At 30.4% G+C, this 25,339-nt stretch overlaps 4 protein-coding genes across 11 annotated transcripts; 2 read left to right on the top strand and 2 right to left on the bottom strand.

Moving 5' to 3' along the window:
* The first annotated feature begins 4,131 nt into the window (after positions 1-4,131).
* LOC114179760 (nuclear transcription factor Y subunit B-5-like) lies at positions 4,132-4,628 on the top strand. The gene has a single exon (XM_028066207.1). It carries the CDS (start codon positions 4,132-4,134, stop codon positions 4,510-4,512), a length of 381 nt encoding a protein of 126 aa, XP_027922008.1. The 3' UTR covers positions 4,513-4,628.
* Positions 4,629-14,089: 9,461 nt separating this feature from the next.
* LOC114176780 lies at positions 14,090-15,835 on the bottom strand. Its single transcript, XM_028061941.1, has one exon. It carries the CDS (start codon positions 15,470-15,472, stop codon positions 14,297-14,299), a length of 1,176 nt encoding a protein of 391 aa, XP_027917742.1. The 5' UTR covers positions 15,473-15,835; the 3' UTR covers positions 14,090-14,296.
* Positions 15,836-18,152: 2,317 nt separating this feature from the next.
* On the bottom strand, positions 18,153-20,314 carry LOC114175923. 8 transcript variants are annotated; one of them, XM_028060773.1, is made up of 3 exons: positions 18,981-20,314; positions 18,826-18,892; positions 18,445-18,708 (listed from the first exon to the last, which is right to left on the bottom strand). In XM_028060773.1, exon 1 carries the CDS (start codon positions 20,158-20,160, stop codon positions 19,045-19,047), a length of 1,116 nt encoding a protein of 371 aa, XP_027916574.1. In that variant the 5' UTR covers positions 20,161-20,314; the 3' UTR covers positions 18,445-18,708; positions 18,826-18,892; positions 18,981-19,044. The 8 variants fall into 8 exon arrangements, with proteins under 8 accessions (XP_027916577.1, XP_027916574.1, XP_027916576.1 ...); XM_028060775.1 differs by having other exon boundaries at positions 18,445-18,693; XM_028060769.1 differs by having other exon boundaries at positions 18,826-18,877.
* A 524-nt stretch (positions 20,315-20,838) lies between these two features.
* On the top strand, positions 20,839-23,598 carry LOC114175600 (COMPASS-like H3K4 histone methylase component WDR5A). The gene is made up of 2 exons (XM_028060360.1): positions 20,839-21,689; positions 22,871-23,598. The coding sequence occupies exons 1-2, from the start codon at positions 21,003-21,005 to the stop codon at positions 23,162-23,164; spliced, it is 981 nt and encodes a 326-aa protein (XP_027916161.1). The 5' UTR covers positions 20,839-21,002; the 3' UTR covers positions 23,165-23,598.
* Positions 23,599-25,339: the final 1,741 nt, after the last annotated feature.

The following is a 25,339-nucleotide window of genomic DNA, read 5'->3' as shown; positions in this document are numbered from 1 at the left end:
GCCTGTATATCTCATTTCGTTTTTAAGTAGAAAATCAAATAAAGTGCACTTATTTCTTTTATTTGATTTAAAAATAATATATTGATAGAAGTTTAAATAAAAGTTAAAAAAATTTAAAATTAAAGTTTTAAATCGTAAAACTATAAACAAAGAATTTAAAAAATAATTTTAATGTAGAAAATAAGTATGGAAAAAGATGAAGAAGATGTATACTTTCTTTAAAATTGTGTAAGATGAACTTATTTTGTATTAAAAATATAAATGAGATGAATATTTATTTTAAACTTAGAAGTACAGGTTTCATTTAATATAATATCATGAGAAATAAATGAATGCTTTCCTTAGAAAAAATTGATTTTCTGATTATCTATAATTGTGTACAGGAAGATTTTTTTTTTTATATTCACATTTTATAATTTTAATTTTACTCTATATAATATAATTATTTATTAAAATTTTAAAATTAATAATTATTTTTACATATTTTTTATAAAATTATCTATTTTTTTCTTATTAATTAACAATTGTTTTTTCTCTTTTTTCTATTCATTATATTTTATTTTTAAATATAAATCTATTTTATATATTAATTTAATAATATTATAATATCATTGATATAATATAATTTATATTTAAAATAGTTACAATACGATAATAATTTGTATTTCCACCGATTCTATTGAAAGAATAATAGCCTGAGACACACTGCCCAAGCAGCCTTCTAGACATATAATTGATATAATAATGAAGTTTTTACTTCCAGCACCTCACAGTTCTTTGTTCACCCCCTGAATTTTTTAAAATGACCATTGCCCTCCGCAAAAGATTTTCGAATTATATATTTTGGAAACTTGTTTGAACAAACCTTTAAGAATTTTTGGAACAAGATTTATGAAACGATATTTCCAAAATAGAATTTCAGAAAAAAAAATTTGAAATGATATTTTTTGAATAAAACTTCTGAAATATATGAAATACATCTCGGAATAAATTTGTTGAATGGAACTTTTGGAATAAATTTTTCAAAACATATATAATGTTTTTCGGAATGAGTTTTTCTTTTACATCAGATATATTTTGAAAAGGCATAAAATATGTTTTGGAAAAACATTTTAAAACAATTTTTCTTTTTACATTTTTTTTTCTGCAGCGTTCTCTCTGTGCTTCATTTCCTGTGATGGTGGGGTATAGTGTAGTGATAAAAAGTGTTATTTTTTTTTTCTAATATTTTGGAAGTGAAGTTAATATATACGAAAATACAGACAACAATAAGCATAAATATAATCCAAATGCAAGAAACTTGGGATAGTGCAGAAGTTTATGTGGTCGCTGCTTTAAATTGTTATTGCTATTTGTATTGCTGGTAAGAATGGGTAAAATAGAATTTTAAATTATATGGAGGTGCAAGAACAAATTATGGAAGTGTAGGAAGAAATATCCTTGCTATTTTCAAGAAGCCCAACAAGCCCATTCTTATAAAATCTGATTAATTTCAATATCTTGGCATAAAATGATTTTTTTTTTCGTAAAAATCGGAATATCTTATAAATATTTTATCACAATTTTGTGTAAATTTTTATATGAAAGAAATAGGAAACAGAAAAATGGTGAAGCAAATTAAAAAATAATTATTGTTTGGACAAATAAAAACTTTGAAACAATTTAATTTTAAAAAAATTTAACCATAATTTTTTGTTCAGAAGTTCATGGTTATTTTCCTAGAAAATGCATTTCTCTCCTCATTTTATTACTGACAATGACCCCAAGAAAATTTTTATATTACTTTTATTTACAAAATTATAATTGTGATTTCTGACCATTTCTCCAATAACTAAAATTTTGTCTAAGCTCTGGAGACTCTGTGTCGGCTCATTTATTGCAATAATCAAATAGCATTAGTTTATAAAAACAGATTATAACAACAAAAATGATGAAAAGAGATAAAATTTATTATTATCTATCATTTCTCGCACGCACGAGGGAAAACATTTAAATAAATATTAAATTAATCTTGTTAAGTTTTAAGTCTTTCTTAAATATGAATTTTTTATATTTTTTAACTGAATTTTTATTAATTTTTATATTAAATATTTATTGTTTAAAATTTTCATTATAATTGGATAATACATCATTTATCTTATTTTCTTGTTTACATATGTTAAAAAAGTATAAGATTTTATAATTAATATTAAACAATATCAAAGTAATAAAAAGATTACATTAATTATAATATTGTTCTATATTAATTATAAAATATCATAATCATATTATTATTTATTTTTTACCTGTAACTTGTGACAAAATGTTTTAAATAGTAGCATATTTATATGTTGTTGAAATATTATGAAAATAGGAATTGTTATCAACTTATTTTAACCGGGTCACTTACTGATTTCACATTGAAAATGCATAGTTTTATATTAATTTCATATCTATTAACAGTGATGGACATTGTCATGACAATAAACATATGATGACACAGTAATTCGTTGAAGATTATACTTCAGCAATCAATTTATTGGAAATATATTATAAAATTTTGAGCGACTTTTTTGCATCAAGATGACACACGTGCTAAGAAAGTAACTATAAAGTATAAAGTGATTGTATTGTATGATCTTTCTCTGTATCTTAGAGTTGTTTGAATCATTTATGGGAAACTTATTTTTCTTCATTTCACTGTACAAGGAATGTTTAGTGTCTTAAAATTATAAAAATCGTTATACAAATTCACACATTATTTTCTTCATTTTTTTAATTGTTTATCAAGATGAATCAGTCACTCTTACATCAAAGTTATGTTCTTGGAGTGGAACTCAGAATATTATACACCAATTTAAATATCGAATAAATCAATATAATTGATCAAAATATCACTCGATCCAAAAACCTTACAGATAATAATTAACACTATATACGTGTAAAGAGAAGAATAGAATCGTAAAAAAATTGCAAAGAAAAAAATGTAAGTAGGGGAATCAAATAAGGTATTATTTTCTTTTTAACCTCAAAAAAGAAGAAGTTTGTAACAGTATAACGGTTGTCGTTAAGATGATTATTAAGTATTATAAAGTAATTAAATTTTGGAAAATGATTTTTAAAGTCATTTTTCATTTTTTCATTTTTACATTATCAATATTCAAAAACCACTTAGAAGATGACACATCATGTCGTAAGAGAAAGTTGTCAAAAATTTAGTAATCAAAATATAATAGTTCTTAAATTTTACATTTTAAGGTGAGATTTGAATTAACTTATGAATAATGATATTTTGACTACTAAATTTTGACAATTTTTTCTTACAACACGATGTGTCATCTTCTAAGTGATTTTGGAATATTGAGAATGAGAAAATATAGAAATAGAGAAATAGAGAACCATTTAGAAGATGCCACCTAAGATTGTAAGAGAAAGTTGTCAAAATTTAGTAGTCAAAAAATAATTTTTCTTAACTTATATATTATGAACTTGCAAACATGGTTAAAATAGGCATTAAACAATGATTCTGATAGTATATTAAAAATGTGAAATTTAAGTCTAACTTAGTCCTACAAAATTAATTTGTAAGATAAGGTTTACACCCAGTTATATACTATGAATTGTCTTCTTAGTCAAAGTGGAACTCAGAACACGTAGAAAGGGAAGAAAAAAATATTAGAGAGAATATGTTGGGTGAATGATGATTCATGATCTTTAGTTGAGGTATAGAGATGAATAAATTAGTGGTAGCTTAGAGGTTTCGAACGGATAGTGTGAATGATGTTCACTCTTTTGAACTGCCTGAAAAGCCTCCTCAGCATCCATTAGCAGTGAGGAAACCAATGAAATGGATGGATCCATTGGGTGGACTTTGTCTAAACTTTGCAACAAAAAAAATGACTCTGAACTCCAATTCATTAATCACTGTTGCGGCATCAGACCCCACATTCTTAGCCGACCGCCTTGGCATCATTCGCATCTCACAACCTTAATCTTCATCTGTCACACTGTCACTAGGCTTTCCCTGCATGTGCACTTATCTATATTTTTTTCTTTACTCACATGTTTTCAATCTCACAATAATCACTTTATATATATACATATACACTCACACACGCAAACCCTTGACATATGTTTCAATTCCTTCCGAAGATGGTGGACAACGTTGGAGGCAGTTCCTCTAATCCTGAAAACAGTGGCATCAGGGAACAAGACCGTTTGCTGCCAATAGCCAATGTTGGGAGGATCATGAAGCAGATTCTGCCTCCTAATGCAAAAATCTCAAAGGAATCGAAGGAAACAATGCAAGAGTGTGTGTCGGAGTTTATAAGCTTTGTGACGAGTGAGGCATCAGAGAAGTGCAGAAAGGAGAGAAGGAAGACCGTGAACGGAGATGATATATGCTGGGCCTTAGGGTCCCTTGGTTTTGATGACTATGCAGAGCCACTGAGAAGGTATTTGCACAGATATAGAGAACTTGAAGTAGATAGATCAGGAAATAGCCCCTCAAAAGACAAGGATGCTGAATTCTGATCCTAAGAATATTGTGTTGTGTCTGAGACAAGGCTAGTTTAAGGTTTTGAGGATGTTGAGATAATCATTGTAATAGCTTTCTTGTTTTGTATGTTGTTACGTATATCTATCTATATGCATGCACTGTGTATCTGCATCTTTTTGTTTTGATTGATTTGCAGTATATCCATTCAATATGAATCATGATCGATCTCAATCGGTGCTATTCATTGACTGAACCAAGCTGAGTTTTCGCATATGCCATGTCCATGATTGGCCATGTGCACATGATGATACAATATCTTAATCATCAAAGCAAAAACATTCCGTACAGTTCCAAGCTATAGCTCCTTCTCCTTCTCCTTCTCCTTCATTGTGTTTGACCACAAAGCATGTCTTATTGGATAAGGATTATCCTTAATTAAATTCAGGATTAGCATGAAAGGATATATAATTTACTTAAATGAATATTCCAATGGAGTAATTTAAACTGAAATAAAAAACTATGTTTTGGTGTTTAATCCATTCTGGTTGTTTTGTTGTGAGGTTATATCTGAAAGTGTATCGTGGTATAGAGTCACTTTCTGGGGTCTCTTTAAACAGAGAATTGTTAATGAGAATCTTAAAAATGTAGTACGTCAGTAAATGTTATGTTAATATAGATTATGTATCTTAAATCTCATCATGTGGTAACAGTTTCTACACCAAATTAACTATTGTATTCCTGAGATGTCAACACAAAACCCCAACAAAGTGAAGCCAAAAAACGATGGGGAGTTTGCAAGCTGTTTTAGATTGATTCTTCGTACAAGGTCATGTAACACGGGAACGGATTGTTTCATGTTACTTTAAAAAGGGTAATCATATTTAACAAACAAAACTTTAACAAAGTTTCACAAACTGTTTTTTTAAATACAAAAGGTATTAATTTTTTAGTTTATTTTGATTAAAAATAAAAAATTAATCAATTTAGTTTTATTTATAGACAATTTATCAAGTTTGTAAAAAAAAAAAATTGTCAGCAAATAATTTTTCCTTTAAAAACTCAATACAGTTCATAGTTATACGTATAGAGATTGTATCATCTCAAAGATTTGAGGTCCGACCGAATAATCGAAAATGGATAGAATGCTCAGAAGTCAATTCCAAATCTATAAGATTGGAAACAAAGTATTATAAGAAATTTTGATTTAATTGGATAGTATTATAATCTATGAGACATTTTAGAAAAAAAAAATAAAGGAGTTCATACTTTATTATAATATTTGTATTTTGTAACTGAAAATAGAAAGACTCACCCAAGGTTAAGACATAGAGCTGTTAAATCGATCCGACTCAGCTCGACCCTCCATGGGTTGATGATTCAGTGAGTCAATCTAACTCGGCTCACTTTTTAGCGAGCCAAAAAAATTCGAATCCAGTCCGACCCATCACGGGTTGGCGGGTTAAACGGGTTGGCTCACGGGTTCACTTAATTAAAAAAATATTATTTTTTTTCAGTCAAAACTAAATTGTAATTCTAATTAAAATCTAAATAAACTTTAATACAATCAAAATACAAACCAAAATAAAAAAATATAAATTATTTGTGTTGGATAAAAAAACAACTTAACATGACCCAAATGTAAAACCCATGAATCAAATTATTGCCAAACCCTTTTATAATAAGAATTGTAATCGTTTTTAATGTATATTAATGAGATTGTTACATATATTTTTTGCGGAGGTGGAGTTTTAAGCCTAACTCGATCCCACAAAATCGACTTATAAGATAAGGATTGTGTCCACTTATATATTGTGAATTGTCCTTATATCTAGTCGATGTGGGGCTTCCAATGCACCCTCATGTCGAAATATGTGCGTGAAACTAGAAATTAGTAGGTAGTTCATTAGCAGCCGATAGTGGATAGAAAAAATGTCCAAGACATGTCTTATCTCTAGTCGATGTAGGACTTCCAACACACACCTTACGCCTATGTATATTCATCTTGTGTCTGAGTCTAAAAACTTATCTTTAGTCAATGTGAGACTTCCAACCATTTTATACCTCATACATTTTTACATTATGTATATTTACTCATAAATAGATTTTATATAAATTTTTAGTTTAATTATAGAAAAATATGAGTAATAAGTTATATTTAATTTGAGTTTGAATAAATTCATCACCCAGTCCAATATAAAAAAAAAGTTGAGTTAGAACTTGTATTTCGTTGTTTTTTTTTCAACTCAAAGTCAATGAACTTTTTTATTACATTTAATTCAATTCAACACATCTTCATTACGTTGTATTGGAATTGATCGATCGGGTCACTTCTTTTTTTAAGTTTTGTTTTTCTATAAAATTTATAATTTTATAACACCTTTTGTTACCTTTTTAGAATAATTTTCAGAACAATAGACCATATTAATTAATGTACCAATAATTGAATAACTTAATATTTAAAAAATAGTTAGTAAAATAATGATGTAACTTAAATATTACTTTTAAGATTATTTAAATTTTTTGATTAGATTGTACTAGGTTTCATTTTAGATTCAAACTACAGACTTTGTCACTCAATCTGTAAGAGATTAAATTAAATTAAGTTAGGTTAAGCATGAAACAATTACAAATAACTAAAACACAACCGGCATTTTTATTATATTTATAAAAATAAAAGAGGTAAAATAATATGTATAACAAAACTGTACAAAAACCTAGTAATTTTTAAATACAGTTATAAATAAAAATTTCCTTTTAATATTAGTACACTTATATGTCTAAAACTATAACTCCAGATCACTTTAAATGGGTTCTAAAGTACAAAATAATAATATACTTGAATGCTAATAATACAGTCATGTTTTTTGTTTTTTTATTATCGTATTTAAATTTTGTTTGAAATATTTAATCAAATGTCTATTTCTTTTTACTTTTGTCATTTTTTTTATTTTGGGTTAGTCAACCCACCAACTAATTATTATTATGATATTAGGTTAAAATAGTAACTCACTAATCCAATCACATCAATGGATGATACCCATTGCACTCATAACTCTCTAAGACAACAAATGGAATAATGTTAACTATTGAGAATAAAATAAACATCATTAATTAGCCAATTCCTAAAGTCCTAGGTGACAAACCTACACTTACAAATGCCTTTTTGTCTATTATGTTAATTTAATCATCCATGCAATAATTTTTTTGCCTGCCTCCACTACAATACTTAAGACAAAGGGAACATTATGATGAGTCAACTAATTATTAAATTAATCTCATTTTTAAATGGTATCCCAATAGAAAGTAAAACAAGAAACTTTTTTGAGTTTGAATATATTTAGAAAATAATAAGATGGTTTATTCATATGTATTTTTAGGCTATTGAGAAAGGGAATGAGATTTTTTAGTAGAGAAATAAAAAGAAAAAAATGATTTTTTTATAAAGTAAAATTGGTTTATGTATGAGTTCATTTGTGCAAAAAAAATATTTTAATATACTTTCTCGAAATTTTTAATTTCAATTTATAGATGATTTTTCCTGTGTTTATGAATATTGTTTTTTCCAAAGCACACCCTAAATTAATTTAGAAGAAGACAATGATTTTTTTTTTTTCATGGATTAGGAACTAAAGACAAGGATCATTCTTCTTGTCTAGCATTTCCCCTACATTGTCAAAATCACATTTAATTTTAAATACATGCAAATATATATATATATATATAAAAGTGACTTTATCGTTCTTGTTGTGAGAATTGATGAATGAATACATATTATATTCTTTTAAAATATAAATTAATATAACCATCGGATTTTTTAAATTTTGATAACAAAAATTAATTTTATTAAAACTTTTATCTATATATTATTCTTATAACAAACACGAAATATTAGGAAAATGGTACAGTTTAGATAAATTTTAAAGTATATATATATAATGTTTTAAATAAAATCAATTTTTATTTAGTAACTTACATGACTGATTAAAGTTAGGTTAAACACGTTCATTTAAGATACCCTTAAATTTATTTTAATTAATTAAAATATTAATGAAAAAATAAGACGAGAAAAACACCAAATGAAGAATTAGAGAACATTTAAAAGTTTATGATAAAAGTAGTGTTATTATCTTCATGAAGATAATTTTTCTTGGAGAAAACTCAAGATTTTATACTATGAACTAATTCATTTTGTTCACAAGAAAACAATGATAATGGAGGATTCCCGAAAGGCAAAAGCCATTGTTTTACTTGGAAGCTATAGGTGCCTGCAAGCACTCCTTTGATCCACTAAACAGCCATAATATGAATGCTAAACCCTAAACTTCAAAAAGATTAATTTTTCCCTTTTTTTTATAATTACGAGGCAATACCCTAGGTCTCTGTTTGTTAGATAAAACATATATATGAATGCTGATTTTAATCATATATATATATATATATATATATATATATATATATATATATATATATTGCGGTTTGCATAATTATTCCGTGACGGAGATCGGGTGGACTAAATCACAATTCAAATTGAATTTTTAGTAGGACAATTGTTGAGGGAGAGATTGTTGCATCTGGTATCAATTGTCTTGTGGCAAAGATCAAGTGGACCGAATCACAATCAAATTGTGATGGTTGAGTTGTTACACTATTACCTATAGCTTTTGACCAATGGTAAATGTTCGATCCTAATAATATATATATATATATATAATTTTTTTTGTTTTTTCTTTGTTTCTCTTTTTCTGATACATATTTAGCAAAAAAAATTTCATTAGTTGGATTGGTTTAATACATATGAACTAAAAAAAATGTAAATAAAGTTCTTTCATAAAGAAAATGATAATGTGACTAAAGCTTTACAAACTCTTTTTAAATCATCGTGAAATAAATGTTAGAGATATCATATTAGTTACAAAGAGAAAATTAATTTTAAGCATATATATATATATGTAAGTTAATATTTATCTTATAGGTTAATTTCATGAGATTTGTCAAACCTATTATATGAGTGACTTATAAATCATCCATAAATATATGATATATGTGTATAGTTTAATATGAGAGGATAGTTGAAGATCTTGTATCCACAAACAAAACCAATTTTAAATATATAAATGAAGACAATCATGATCATCTTATAAATCAATTTTGTAATAATGAATTAAGCTTAAACTTATTTTATAATATTAAAATAATTAAAGTGTGAAGAAAATAATCAAGAAGACTTAATATATGAGATTTTCATTACATCTACATTTTCTTTTTTTTGAAAGCTGCCCATGGATAGACAAAGTGAGTCAACCAAAATTGTTTTTTTTTTTACCTCATCAACAAGTTATAAAAGGTAATTCTTTATAATCTAACTCATTAAACTTTTTGGTTGAAAACTAACTTGGATCTAGGGATGGCAACAGGTTAGGTTATACGCGGATAGTGTCTATCCGTAACCCGACCTGTAACAAAAAAATTCACTTGTTACTCGTATGGGTATCCGTTTAAAAAATACACGCAGGTTTTTTAAAAACTGCGGATACTCGTGAAATTTTTGAATATTTAAAAAATATATTTTATAACTTTTTTAAATGAAATTTAAATACAATTACAAAAAAATGAAATAAAATATAAATTAAATTTTAATTTTAATTAAAATTTAATCTAATAAAATATAAATTAAATTTTAATTTTAATTAAATTTAACTTAATAAAATATAAATTAATGTTAATTTTAATTTTTTGTGGGTAACAAATAGTATGATACCCGCATCCGAGCAGTTTAGAAACGGGTATTAAAATACCCGCTACATGCGAATAATGAATACTAGTAGATACCAACTATTCATTGCAAATTTTATCCGCAAATACCCACAGACACAAGTATTTTTACCTGCAAATAATAAATATCCGCGAATACCAACTATCCACTGCGAATTTTATCCGCGAATACCTATGGATGCATGTATTTTTGCCATCCCTACTTGGATCCACTCATTCAAGCTATATATGTATACATTTGTAAAATAAATCTATTTTTCCTATTTTTGTTATGAATTATTTGAGATTTTTTGGTTTTATTTGTTTATTCGTTAGATTTGTGATATTGAATTGGTGTTGTGTCGTTGAACTTTTGTATTATGGTTTTTCTACGTTTTTTTTTTCTTTGGACATCTAATCCTAAATGGTTTACTTTTATTTAAACAACGTGAAGTGGAGTAACTAATATGAAAGGTGTTAGTTTATTTTGAAATTCTAATCTAAGCTTATGCTTAATATAATTTTATTAGTTTGAAACATCCACAATATGAGGAACTAGTTCTCTTAACTGACATGGTACTCATTCAAAACATTATTTAAAGAGAATTAGAAAATCATGGGTTCACAAAAAACAAACACATTGGTTGAAAACTTTAAGCGTGTGTTTCAAAGTATGAACCTATAAATTATTATATAAGTTTGGTGAGACAAAATGAAAAAGTTGAAAATAGTACCGTTTGTGACATGGATAAATATTCTGGGAATATAAACAATGTTGATGACATTTTCGTTTTAACTCATTGGAACAGATTTTGTAGTTAGTTTTGTCTGTTGGAATCTTGTTAGGGGCAACTTCGTTTTATGCACCACAACGTTTTTGTGACTGCTTGTAACCTTAGAATGATTCTCTTCACTGTACTGATATACCTCGTACACATTTCTCTTAATAAAATACAGAAATTTAATTTAGAAATAAAAATGAAAGGAGATAAGAGGTTAATAAAGTTTGTTAAATATGTTTTCACAGAAGAAAATTTCCTAAAACACTTTTGATGAATTTTCTAAAAACATACTCATTCAACATACACAATTTAATTTACACAGAGGGGATTGTTCGTATGTTTGAAGAAAATGTTTTAATGACATGTTATTTTGAAGCGATGTGAACTTATAAGGTATGTATGAACGTAATCAAGTTACTCTAAAGTGGACTCATTTTTGTAATAAAAGTTTTATTACAAAGGCAAATTATTATTAACAATGTTACCAATTAAAATATATAAGAAAATTTATGTAAAATTATATTGAGTGGATCTAATTATTATTCGTCTTATGACAGAAAGAAAAGACCATCTCTAAAACGCCACTAGTAATGATAAGTTTAGACAGATCTACTGCCCCTTGTATTCTAATAGACGGTGGTTTGATTTAATTATCTTAGAGATTTTATGTAATTCTTACTTCTATATATATAGAAACATGCAAAGCTCTCGGTATTTAATCTTCTGTAACATTTTTTTTTCACTCATGTTCTTGTTTTCCTTATGATTGTTGTGCAAATCCAACAATTGATATTGTCTATACTACAAGAAAAAGAATGTCAAGAAGGACAAGGTTAAAAAATATGACCAGCAAGTATATAACATTGAAAAGTTTCCTTGAGATAGTCAAAGAATGATACATCGAACTAATTATCATATATAGCATGAAAGAACTAACCATATCAATTTCTGACTACACTGGGTCAATGATGTTATTAGTAAACCTAGAAATATGTTTCCAAAATCTCTACCAAATCGAGATTCGTTAAAACAGATTAATTTTTCGTTTAAGGATATAGTTGCAGAAATTGTTACATGATTTGGAATCAAAGTAGAGAAATGTGATATTTTAGCTCTGAAATCGTGATGTCTTATGAAAAGCACTAAAGACCATCTTCTAAAGTGCATCTAGAAATGTTGAATTTGAATAGACTGTTTTCTATCTACTCGTTGTATTCTTGGAGACAGTGGTTTGTCTTAATTGTCCTGACAATTTCTGGTATTCCTGGTTCTATATACAGAGAAACGTGTGCAGGTATAGATACACAATTAGACCGGTAGGAATCCAGATTTAGACAGGAGTATAAAACATTCAAGAATAGGGTTGGGCATAATTTACTAAATTATACTAAACTATAGTTAATTGTATTATATTAAACTAAAATATACTAAACTATTCATAATAATAATTGAACTGTACTATAAAATAGTTCAGTTTTAAGAAACTAAACTTATGCTAAATTAACTAAGTTAACTAAGTTAACTATTGAACTATAGTAGATTGAAAGAGCAAAATACCTCAAATAAAATATTAGTATTAGGATAAGAATTGGACTTATGTGTTTTATATCTTACCTTCTATTCTTTCTCTTTCATATTGAAATATTTATTTTATTTTGTCTTAATTTTTTTCTTTACTCTTTCTTTGAGAAAAATATAACATATTTATAATTAATTTATTAAAAAAATTATAAATTAATTCAATATCTTATTTTATTTTGAATGAATTTTACTATGTAATGTTATTTTTATGTTATGATTTTACAGAAGTTATTTTTAAAAATTAAATTCTGTGACAGCTAACATTTTTATAATTTTTTATTTATATTAAAGTTTTTTGTAAATTAAATATTGAAATTAGTATAATAAATATAAATATTGGTACTAACGTATTTTTTATTTTAAAATCTTATGTAATATTATTTTTTAGTTTTAAAATATTTATTATATGGCATCAACTTTTTTAAAGAGAATTTATTTTAAAAAATTCTTAAAATATTAATTTTAGAACTTTATAAAATTTCTATAACATTTTTCACACAAATATTAATGAATACAAATGTTAAAAAAAATATTAATTTTGAGAATTTTCTAAAATAAATCCTTTTAAAAAAATTTACGCAACATAATAAACATTGTAAAACTAAAAAGTAATATTACATAAGATTTTAAAATATAAAAAATAAGTTAATACCGATATTTATATTTATTATATTAATTTTAATATTTTAATTACATTTTAAGTTACGAAAAACTTTAATATAAATAAAAAAATTATAAAAATGTTAATTGGTGTATTGAAGTATGATGCATATTTCAAGTATTATTTTCTAAGCATTTTCAAATTATAAACTTTAGATTATTATTGCGTAGTACAATCATATGTAATTAGTGCAATTCAATTCAAAATAGTGTAATTCAGTTCAAAAATAGTGCAATTCAATTCAAAATCAATGCAATCTGGTTCAAAAATAGTACAATTCAGTTCAAAAAGAGTGAAGTTTATTCAAAATCAATGCAATTCGGTTCAAAAATGGTTCAAAAACAGTGTAGTTAAGTTAAAAATTAGTGTAGTTCAGTCCAAAAATAGTGCAGTTCAGTTCTGACGTAGTGCAGTTCATAAAATAGTTCAGTTTATAATAGTTCAATTCAGTTTATATTATAGTGCAGTGTAGTTCAGTGCAGTTCAGTCCAGTTTATTTTTAAGAATAACAGTTCAGTTCAGTTCATCTGAATTGTTTTCCAGTTCAGTGCAGTTCATGCGAACAATTTTTTAGTTCAGTGCAGTTTTTGGTAGTGCAGTACAGTTTGGTTTATTTTGCCCAACCCTATACAAAGATGAAGAAATACAGTAGTTGACAACGAAATCTACATTCAATATTTAACCATCTACAAGATGCTAGCACCCTCTCGGTTTCAGATACAGCCTCACCATCCTATTTACTCAAATTATTCCATAAACTTTTGCTAAAATAACTACCGATAGCTAAGCTGGCGAAATCAAACTCGTAGATAGAAGATAACTGAAGCCACTGCAATATGCCTAAGACCAGAAGTCCCTTTCTTTAGAAAAAATTTACTACACTGTTTCTACACATGACAAGAATCTTTCGTAAAACAACTCACAAATTTCTAGCTGAGGCTAAATTAGTAATCTGACAAAATCATCTGCATATGAACCATGTTCCTGAAAAACATAAATTTTTGCAGGGAAGATCTCTAAGAACTAACAAACCTGAAGACAAGTTCACATACAAGCCTTATCCCTATCATTTCCAAGGCTCATATTTTCTGTGTACAGCTTTAACAGATGAGAAGAATCCTCCCTAAAACGTTTCACATAGTTTTCCAGGAACAACTTCTCAGTCAGAACAAATGGTGCCGTTAAGCTGGCATCCTTCCGTAGCAGACGTTTTGAGACAAGAAACTGCAAGACACAAGCCCTAGGAGCAATCCTTTTTCGGAGACTCAGTAAAATAACTCCAGGAGATTTGACAAGATCCACAGAATTGAAGCCTGCCTGCTCCACCCAATAACTCATCACGGCATTAATTTTATCACAGGATGACAGCATACAATAAGGCTGCTTCCTAAATGCTAGAAGAACTTGTTCTTGGGACCATCCCCACCTCTTATAAGTGTCAATCTTCTTGGCCCATTTGCTTTCGTTTACGGTTCTTTTAGCAAGCAACGCCACGCAGAAAGTATAAAGTGAAGCATCGAAGCCCATTTGCTTCAACTCCTGAACTGTCTTTGAAATGTCGCCAAGGTAGAGTACACGAGGCCATCTCTGGAGCAATTTAACAATTTTTGAGTGGGTAACTCCACTATCAAGCAACAATTTGAGGTTAGGTGCCACACAGCTTTCATAAAGTAAAGGAGGATTGAGAATCACAAAATCAATGATTTGTTTGTCCGTTAAAAAGTTTTGAAGGAGCCCTCTAATAAATTCATATGTTGGGATTATATGGTTCTCCAAGCTTCGTCGGAGAAAATTAGGGCAGGCGGTAACGGTGTGAATAATGTCAAGGGATGAAGCACCTTTGGAACGCAAAAATTCAAACTTTGGCAACAGCACCTTTTGGGCGTTGTATGAAAGTAGCACGGGGCTTTTTTGGAGGGTTTGAGATATATGAGAGTTGGAGAAGGCGTGGTTTCGGAAGAAGGAGAGAACAGAATCAGGTTTTTGGGGTTTCGAAAAATAAAGATTGCGGGAAGCTTTGAGAGCGGTTTCTTGGGAGAAGGCACAGTTGTTGACGAGGTACGAGACCACGAAAGAGCGTGAGTTGGAGGTGGAGGTGGAGGTGGCAGTGCAGAACTGGAATTTAGGAAATTGGTGTTGGAGAAGAGGGTTCCATTTTAGGGTTGTGAATTCGAAAACCTCGGCACAACCAAGGGTTGTGCGGGGGTAAATTCTGAACATGGATTCCTATTCAAACAACAATGGTGAACCTAGCGAATGTAGATTGGAATTGTAACAACTGCATCATACAAAATGAAACCCTAAATTCGAATATGTGACATAGTTGTGTGAGCATAGTAGGGTAAGGGCTCACCATATACGAAGTAGAAGCACATTGAGTGAAGAAATTCAATCTTCTGACGAACGAACGAACGAACGTGTATTTGAAAAGAACAGAACCCAATGTGTGTTTTGATTCGAGGAGGGAAAAGCCCCAATATGGCGATATTCAACACCACACCGCCGAAGAATGTGGAATTTGAATTTGCCAAAATCACCAAAATGCTCTCAGTGACAGAGACTATGTTGAAGCTGGATTTTAGAAGATTGTAAACATCAATATGCAATATTCAGAAATAAAAATAGTGATAATTATAGAAATAGCAAAAAGTTTGATATATAACTTTTTCATATTAATATCAAAATTAAAACATTTATATAAAATTCTCTAAATTTATATTTAAATCACCTTGTTTTTCACCAATTTTTATTTACAGAATATTCATTGCTTTATATTTAAAATACATAAACAAATTTTGAGAATTCTTACATTTTCTGGGTCAAATCCCAAAAAATTATCAAAATACTCGTAACTTCACTAAATTAACCAGAAACTTATTTTTTTTGCAAAACATAATTTTTAATATTATATAAAAACTTTATTTTCACAAGAAATACTGACTATAGAATTAAAAGTAATTTTTAATATTTTTTCCCAATTATCTAGAATTCTGAAAAAATTACCAAAAATACACTAGACATTTTGGTTTGCCTGAGCCTGAGTTTGGTTTTCACTTAGATGATTATTTTTAATTATTAAGGTTATTTTTTACGTTTAATTGCAAAATGTGTTTCATAAACAATATTTTTACATAACTATTTTAAATACTGGTTGCATTAACATCAAGAATGGTTATAATCTGAGTGTATAAATTCAATGTCTTTTACCACCAAAATTATTTATTTTCTTTTAGATTTTTAAATTTGGGATTAAAGTTTTTAGTTCTTATATTTTGATTTAAAAATTCTTTTATATTCTAAATTTTAATATATTTTAGTCTTTAAATTTGAATAATAAATAATAAATAAATATAACTTTTTAAATTTTTACTATTAACTTTTTTAAATTGTTAAGTAATATTTTAATTATTTACACAATTTATTATATTTCAACTTAAATGTTAATTTAAAATACGTAAATAAAAAATTATATTTATTGATTATAAAAATTATATTTATTTATTGATAAAGTTTGATAATTAAATCGAAATTTAAAATAAAAACGAATTTTAATTTCATAATCTTATATTAAATTTTGGAAATTAAAAATATATTTAATTCTTAAATTTATCTTCAGTAATTATTCTAATAAAAAATCAGTTTCAAACTGAAAACTGAAATATGACTGTTAAACCAGTGCAAGTCCATAGTTAATCAGGAATAATATATGAGATCAAGTTAGTCCAAATAGCATTATCAATTTTGGTAAGTCGGGTCACGTGACTAGAGTTTTATAACGAGAAGCTTAGGCCCATTTTTTATTCCTTCACAGCCCAATTACTTCCACGTAACCCTCCAGTTACCCCTTTTGTCTAAAGGACAATGATACTTTAACCTACTTTTTTTGACCCACTTTTAACCCACCACTTCAATCACCATTAGATCATACATCACATCACCAAAAAGAATAAAAAAAGATGATCTAATGGTGATTGAAGTGGTGGGTTAAAAGTGGGTCAAAAAAAGTGGGTTAAAATATCATTTTTCTTTGTCTAAAATATGGCCCGAGAAACGTCACAACATGGTTATTGCCAATAAGCTGTGGCTGTTGCTGCTTTCCCCTTACCAACACCAATAAAATTTAAACCTAATAACATAAAATATTGACACTATCCCAAAATCATAAAGACAATTATGCTCTCCTTTTGACTGCTTAAAAACACTTTTACTCACTCTAATTTCATTCCTTCTCCTTCATTGATTACCAAATGACTTTCAAATTCAATTCCAAATTCCAAACTCCTCTGCACTTATGGCTCACATAAATTCTCCAAGAAATAGGAGTTATATAGCTTGGAAAGTTGTGGGATACTAGAAAACTTAAATACAAATACTGGCAAAAGGTATACCACAAGGAGTTTACCAGTTGAAACATCACTTGGTTGGTACTTAAAAGGATGTGGAAGCTTGCAAGAGTGTTACTGATGAAATGAAGAAGGAAAATGTGGGAAACTGTTATTGATTTGCAACAAAATTTGATAAAAAATTATATGAAAGAGGAAAGTGCAGAAACTACTGATAAAAAAAGAAAAAGAAAAACAATGAAACATTTAGCGTCGACAGTCCCAGAAATATCTTTAAGGAAAGAGTACTTAACACAAGCTACCATCAATACCATGTTTAAGAAATGTGCGATTTAAGAAAGGTGCAAGAGAGGAAGCATGTCAAGCAACACCTTTTGATGTAGCAAAGAGTGAGGAATTTAATACTATGTTTGATTTGGCTTTTGTAGTATTGCCTTTGGATGTAAACCTCCTTGGACAATGTGGAAAATCCTATACTTTTACAAGCACGTAAGAATCAAGGAATCATGAGATTGTAGTCAAGTATTTGAAGGAGGATGTGAAAAATTCAGCACTTTACAAGCACATATGAATGAAAGGAAGAAAAAGACTTTTACAGTAGGCAGCCGAAGGGAACCGCGTTTACAAAATCCATAGATGCATCTACAATATCCAAACACACTGCAAAAGTTTGAGATAACAGATATAATTTCCAAATTGAGATAATAGATATCATTTTTAAAGATGTGGGGAAGGACAATGTTGTTCCAAGTTGTTATAAATAATGTAGCAAACAACAAAGTTGCAGGTCAAATGAAGATGGTAAAGAGGAAAAAGGCTAATTTGAATATCTTGTGATGCACATTGTTATGACTTAATGTCAGATGATTATGAGAAGAAGATTCAAATTCATGGGGAGTCAGTTTACAGGATAAAAGAATTGCTACAAAATTTGTATACAAAATACAAAATCTTAGACAAACCATTCAATCACCCAGATTTGCCTATAGGACATAAAAGCATTTATGATATTGCAGGAGATCTACTCTAGCTGAAATTGAATTGCCACCATAGTAGAAGAGATGTTTGATTTGTACAGCCTCTTGGTCTCGTGCTCAGCTGGTAAAAAAATTGCTACAAATTCAAGCAGAATTCTAATCTCACAATTCATGAAGATACGCACCATTGAAGAGTACATTTAAATGAAACAAACTAAAAAGAAGGGGAAATGAGAATCAATATGAATATTACTTGCAAAGGTTTTCTACAAAGACAAAACTTTTTGCTCTCCTGGATCAATCACCTATAAAATATTAGACTACTGCCATAAATAAAAAATTGTGACTTAATTTGAAAATGTACGTACAACAAAGACAAAAACATGACAATAGTCGAATGAGACATACTGGTTAGAGATGAACAACACAAAAGCTCGTATGCATCCATGAGTTAAATATCAACAACCAGATGCTAGGATGTTCCCTGTGCTGTCTGATATAGCTCTAGTAACCTGGGCGTTTCCTCCTTGAAACGTTTCACGTACTTTTGCAGAAACAATTCATCAGACATACCAAACGGTGTGACCAAGCTAGCACTTTTCTTCACCAATCCTTTGGAGAGAAGATACTGCACAACCAAAGCCCTCGGTGCAACCCTTTTCTCCAAACTGTACGAAAACAACGTTGGGGACGAAATAAGCGCGGTGTAATCCCAACCAAGCTGACCAACCCAAAACCCCATCACTGCATTAAGTTTCTCCTTGGAGCGCAGCATAACGTTAGGCTGGTTCCTAAAAGCAACCAAAATATCATCCTCGGACCAACCCCATTTCTTCAAGGCGTCGACTTTGGCGTCCCAAAGGGGTTTCGAAACAGCCCTTTTGGCCAGAAGCGCCAGAGCGAAGCTCAGCTTCAAAGGCTCAAACCCCAACAGCTTCACTTCCTCAATAGCGGGTCTCAGGTCGGAGCACAGAACCGAAGGGCGAGAGCAGAGCAAGTAGCGAATGCCGGTGTGCGTTACTCCGGTATCGAGCAACAACTGAACGTTGGAGGCAACACGAGAGTCTCCAATGAAATTGGGACAGGCGATGAGAACAGCGAGGGCTTTGAGGTCGGAGGGCAAGAAGGTTCGGATGAGTTCGAAGATGGGGATGATATGGTTGTTGAGACTGTAACGAAGGAAACGGGGGCTCTTGGAGACGGTGAGAATGGTGTCGGAGGGAGAAGCGCCTTTAGCGGCTAAGAATTGGAATTTGGGGAGAAGCCTTTTGGTGGGGTCGCATAGCATGAGATCGGGGGCTTGGTAGAAGATGCGGTGGATCTGGGAGGCGGAGAAACCGTGGGTTCGGAAGAAAGAGAAGACGGAATCGGGTTTTTCGGCGCTTTCGAAACGAAGTCGTTTGGATAGTTTAAGTGCGACCTCGTGCGAGAAGCCGCAGGTGTTGGTGAGATAGGATAAGGTGAAGGCGCAGGGATCAGAAGTGGTTGTTGAGAAAAAGTGAAAGGGTTGGGGAAAAAGGGATAAGGGGAAACAGTACAGAATAGGTGTCGGACTTAGCCTTAGACGGTGGCGGAGAATGGTGTTCATGGGATGAGAATGGAGGTAGACCCACCGCTTCCGCCGCACGAGTTTGGACTTTCACCGCCGTCAACCCTACCAGCACCAGAATAAACGCTTTCAGCGACGGGCTTCACTCTAAAAACTATTTTAAAAAAATCATTATTTGCTTTTTTGTTTAGCCCAGTAACTTTTTTTTTCGGTCATTCAAATAGAAAAAATAATAAAAAGTATTCTAATAGATTTACGTATTACTTTAGCTTATTTAAAACATAAATATACTTGTTTTTTTTACTATTGTGGCCACCTGTTCTAATTTCACATAAAGCACCAATAACAATGAATTAAGGAGAAAATAATTATCTTATCCTGTTAACATTTTTTAGTTAAAGGTAATATTTTAATATATTATACCAGTTTTATCATATCTTATTGGATCAAATATCAAGAATCATTAACTTAATAACTGAATATAATAATAAAAACCAGAAAATTCTTCAAAATTGGATGTAATTCAATGTTTACTTAATTTTATATTTAATAATGGTAATATAGAAAAATTGATAAATAACGATGTTTTTAAACCCATTTATGTGGTTAATGTGCTGACATCAGTGAAAATTGGTGTGGTAAAATTAAAATTTTATAAACACGAGAATTATTGAGAATAGAGAGAGATTTATTTAAGTGTATAAAAAGACAGCATTGAATTGATTGAGAAAAATAAAGGGTTAGGGAGAGAAATTGAGACGAGGGTAAGTGTTTGTTTCTACTACGTTGTTCTCTTCTGGTTTTTTCTTCAGTTCTGAGGTGACAGAAGAGTGCGAGAGAAAGGTGAATTTAATAGTGAAAGCGAGAGTTGAAGTGAAGAAATGTCGACGGAAGCGAAAGCATCGTCGGATTCAGATTCCTTCAAACCCTACACTCTTTCTCAAACCCTAACCGGCCACAAGCGCGCCATCTCCGCCGTCAAATTCTCCTCCAACGGCCGCCTCCTCGCCTCCTCCTCCGCCGACAAGACGCTCCGAACCTACGGCTTTACGAACTCCGACTCCGACTCCGACAGTCTCTCTCTCTCCCCGATGCAGGAGTACTCTGGACACGAGCAGGGCGTATCGGACCTGGCCTTCTCCTCCGACTCCCGCTTCCTTGTCTCCGCCTCCGACGACAAGACCCTCCGCCTCTGGGACGTCCCGACGGGGTCCCTCATAAAGACGCTGCAGGGCCACACTAACTACGTATTCTGCGTCAATTTCAACCCTCAGTCCAACGTCATCGTCTCCGGCTCCTTCGACGAGACCGTTAGGGTTTGGGACGTAAAGTCCGGCAAGTGCCTCAAGGTCCTCCCCGCCCACTCCGACCCCGTAACCGCCGTCGACTTCAACCGCGACGGCACCCTCATTGTCTCCAGCAGCTACGACGGCCTCTGCCGAATCTGGGACGCCTCCACTGGCCACTGCGTCAAGACCCTTATCGACGACGAGAACCCTCCCGTCTCATTTGTCAAGTTTTCCCCCAACGCCAAGTTCATCCTCGTTGGCACCCTCGACAATACTCTCGTAATTCCTCTTACACTCTCTTAATTCATTCAACATTCGCCCATGTTTGGATAAATTTAGGGTACATTTTTCCACAACCATGCTAATTTATTAGGAGAAAAAAATCTGGTTCTTTGGAAAGATAGTTTTAGCTTATACAAGTATCTTAATTCGCTTTAGTTTTGCTTTTTCTTCGCCTATACGCACTTATTGAGAAATTTATGGAAACACGGCATACATTAGTTTCAGGTTTGGTGTGTTTTGCTTGTGTGACGAATGTGTTTGCAACTTTCGAAACTGAGAAGGTGCATTGCTTTTCTATTGAAGTTTCAATTTCGAGTTCTGAGCTCAGTCTTTCAGGGTTTTCTGTTGTTACTTACGCTTTGGTCTTGGACTTGAACCAAGTTACTATTGCCTTGTGTCGTAGCACTTCTGTTTTGTCTTTCTGAACCCGTGGAAAATGGCAGGCTTATTATGATATTATGGATTTAAGGAATCACGATTATGGGATTCTCTGAATAGTGACTGTACTCATGAGCTCCATTGGATTTTTTTTTTTTTAACTGTACTTAGATTTTTGGATCTCTGGCTTTATAAATATGAAGAGAAAAAACAAGCCAGTGGAATTGGTGTTTCAAGTTACATTGCTCTAGTGTGAAAAAAGGGTGAACTGCATTTTCATGTTCATGTTCATGTTCATGTGTAGCTTCAAAGCAAGTTTCAAATGAAAGCGACACAAGGTTGCTTTTAAAACTTAAGTTTCCACAACGAAGTTCATTTTACGTTTGCAAACATTAAACCAAACATGCACTAAACCTCTATTTTTGTCGATTTCGACTTTTCAAAATTCTCATTTTAGTTTTCACTCCGTAAATGCCATTCTAGTATTTTTCTTTTCACTAAAAAGTGAATGACATTTTCTATGACTGACTAATTAGGAGGATTTTGTTATATTAGAAACTATGACCAACATTTCAATTTCAAGAACTAGAACGGGTTTATTTGTTTCTCTGATGAGCTTTTAGTTTGTGATGTACTATTCGCATGTAATGGCAAATGGCTAATTTGATTACTTTTTTCATTTTATTAATCACTTAATCACTCACTCAGTTGCAGTTAATTTGGTAGCTAATTTGGTTACTAGTGTTTTTCAATTCGATGTTTAGGTCATTCTTACATGTGAAAATTTTCTTTTCCTACAGAGGCTTTGGAACTATTCAACTGGGAAGTTTCTGAAGACTTACACTGGTCACGTTAATTCAAAATACTGCCTTTCATCAACTTTTTCTATAACAAATGGAAAGTACGTTGTTGGTGGATCAGAAGATAACTCTATATACTTGTGGGAACTTCAGTCAAGGAAAATAGTACAGAAATTAGAAGGCCATTCTGATACAGTTGTTTCTGTGTCATGTCACCCGACAGAGAACATGATTGCTTCTGGTGCACTTGGCAATGACAAAACTGTGAAGATCTGGACTCAACAGAAAGAATGATTCAGTTAGCAACAAATGGATATCAAAGTTGATTTGGGGTAAGTGATTTATGATGAAACCTGTAACTCATTATTTGCTAGTTGAGAACATTCCCAGTTGAGAACACTATTTTAGTCTCTGGTAGGTTCCACCATCCTTTGAGAGACCGGAACATGTGTTTGGGAACACAATATTTTCAACCTTGTATCTTAGCTAGCGGGTTTCGCTATTTAACTATTATCATTAGTCATTCTACAAGTGAGCATTCGCTTTTCAATTAGTGTCATCAGTCATTACTGTAAGTTCCGAAATTCCCGACAACTTGTTTTGGCAGATACGTCAGTATCTACAAATACTTAGAAAGTGCAATGTCACCCTGGTACTGAAAGCTTTGAGTAACCATATGTTACTTCTAACTCAACTGATGCATATATGAAACAGAGATCAACAGATAACCTTGTTCTTCAACTTGAATACACAGGATAATTGACTGTGATTTGGTTTCATTTCTTATATTGTTGTTAATATCACAAATCCAGAAGAGTAACTGACCCCAATTTTGGAACACTGGATATTTATCGCCACACAACCATTTAAAATTCCTGCATAATGGACTTCACTTATCTTTAAATTGGTTAATTGGCCTAGTAGGTATTTAGTAGATAGAATTTACTTATCGACAACTAGGTTAATGGTGAATATAGGCAAACAGAAAAAAACAATTGGTGTTACTAATGTTGCTTTTGGATGATACGTTTAAAAAATTATCAAAGAAATAAAGTACTTAAACAAAAGAAAATTAAATTAAAAATGTGTTAATTGAGCAGGTAAAACATAAGAAATGTCAATCTCCCTGTCACTGTCCCATTTCATGGCAACTTTGAAAGAATTGGTTAAAGTTTCATTAATAATAAAAATTGAAGACATTGAAGACATGAAAATATCATTAAGCATAAGTGATTGCGTAGATGAACATATATGGCAAAAAAAATATTGAGAATAGGTGTTTGATATTTCTATCTTATTGCCTCCTTAAAGACAAAACAAACATAAGTGAAGTGTTGCATTCGGTTGTTGTCTCTTTGTGTGTGATAAGAAGTGTTGAAGGCTTCGACAGCTACCGATGAATAGAGTGGGTCCTTCATGAAAATGGGTTCCCACTTCTCTCTCACTACTCAAAAACTACCTTTGCACAACATTCACACAACTCAAAACTCAACAACATTCACTCCTGGTCCCCAAAATTATTAATCACATCTCATTTTTACTTCTCTCTTTTTTTTTATCATAACTATTCTCTGGTAAAAGTAGGCATGCTTATAAAATTATTATTCACAGTAATTTTTCTTCAGTCCAATGAATTTTCCATTCAATAATATAAGATATTTAAAACTGATATCATTCAAAACTCCTATGAAAAAAATAAACATATAAACCAAAGTGATGAAAATAATATTAAAAAAAACAAAATAATGAGAAGTTGCCCATAATATTAGTATTGGAGTCAGAATGAGAAATTCGGAATACCTAGAATTGAATGATGATAAAATAAAAAACTCACACCTCTTTTGTTAGTTGGAGATAAAACATAAGTAGGCCTCTCTGATGTAGAAAGCTCAAAATCCCATTGCGCACACGAGATTAAGATAAAACACACCAAATCTTTTGTATTATTATAACCAAATAAATACTCTAACTAACACCAACATAAAGTTTGTACGTGAAAACTTGTATTTGATGGATATTATTTAATATTGCGTAAAAACATTTTAATCAATGATGTCGATATATGTTAAAAATAATTTACATATAATCAAAAACACTTCATAAAATATACTTTTAAAATTAAGAATTAAAAAAAAAATCTTCAATTTTTTTTAATACCAAATCTAAATTACACTTAAAATGTAAATTATAAATATCTTTTAATATAAAAAAATGTTTAAATACGTTATTTATTCGTTTGAAGATGTTTATTATAAAAAAAAATATTATTCTCATATATATATATATATATATATATATATATATATATATATAATATTTAATAGTCACACGTGGAGAAGTAATTTATGTGTTTTTTTAGTATTTGCCGTCAGATGGTAACGGTCTCTTGCTGTACCTGTACGGTTCCAAATCAAATAATTGACGTTTTTGGGTTAAATATAGATATCCTTTTTCGAGTATTAAAACTTT

Source organism: Vigna unguiculata, chromosome 3 (assembly GCF_004118075.2).
Source record: "Vigna unguiculata cultivar IT97K-499-35 chromosome 3, ASM411807v1, whole genome shotgun sequence".
NCBI classification, from domain to species: Eukaryota; Viridiplantae; Streptophyta; class Magnoliopsida; order Fabales; family Fabaceae; genus Vigna; species Vigna unguiculata.
This window is presented reverse-complemented; position numbering and strand designations above follow the sequence as displayed.

Excerpts from the sequence above, each read along its gene's own strand:
- LOC114175600 (XM_028060360.1), top strand. The coding sequence starts at position 21,003 with ATGTCGACGGAAGCGAAAGCATCGTCGGATTCAGATTCCTTCAAACCC. Across the intron at positions 21,690-22,870 it reads GCACCCTCGACAATACTCTC|AGGCTTTGGAACTATTCAAC; the intron begins GTAATTCCTCTT and ends CTTTTCCTACAG.
- LOC114175923 (XM_028060776.1), bottom strand. The coding sequence starts at position 20,160 with ATGAACACCATTCTCCGCCACCGTCTAAGGCTAAGTCCGACACCTATT.
- LOC114179760 (XM_028066207.1), top strand. The coding sequence starts at position 4,132 with ATGGTGGACAACGTTGGAGGCAGTTCCTCTAATCCTGAAAACAGTGGC.
- LOC114176780 (XM_028061941.1), bottom strand. The coding sequence starts at position 15,472 with ATGTTCAGAATTTACCCCCGCACAACCCTTGGTTGTGCCGAGGTTTTC.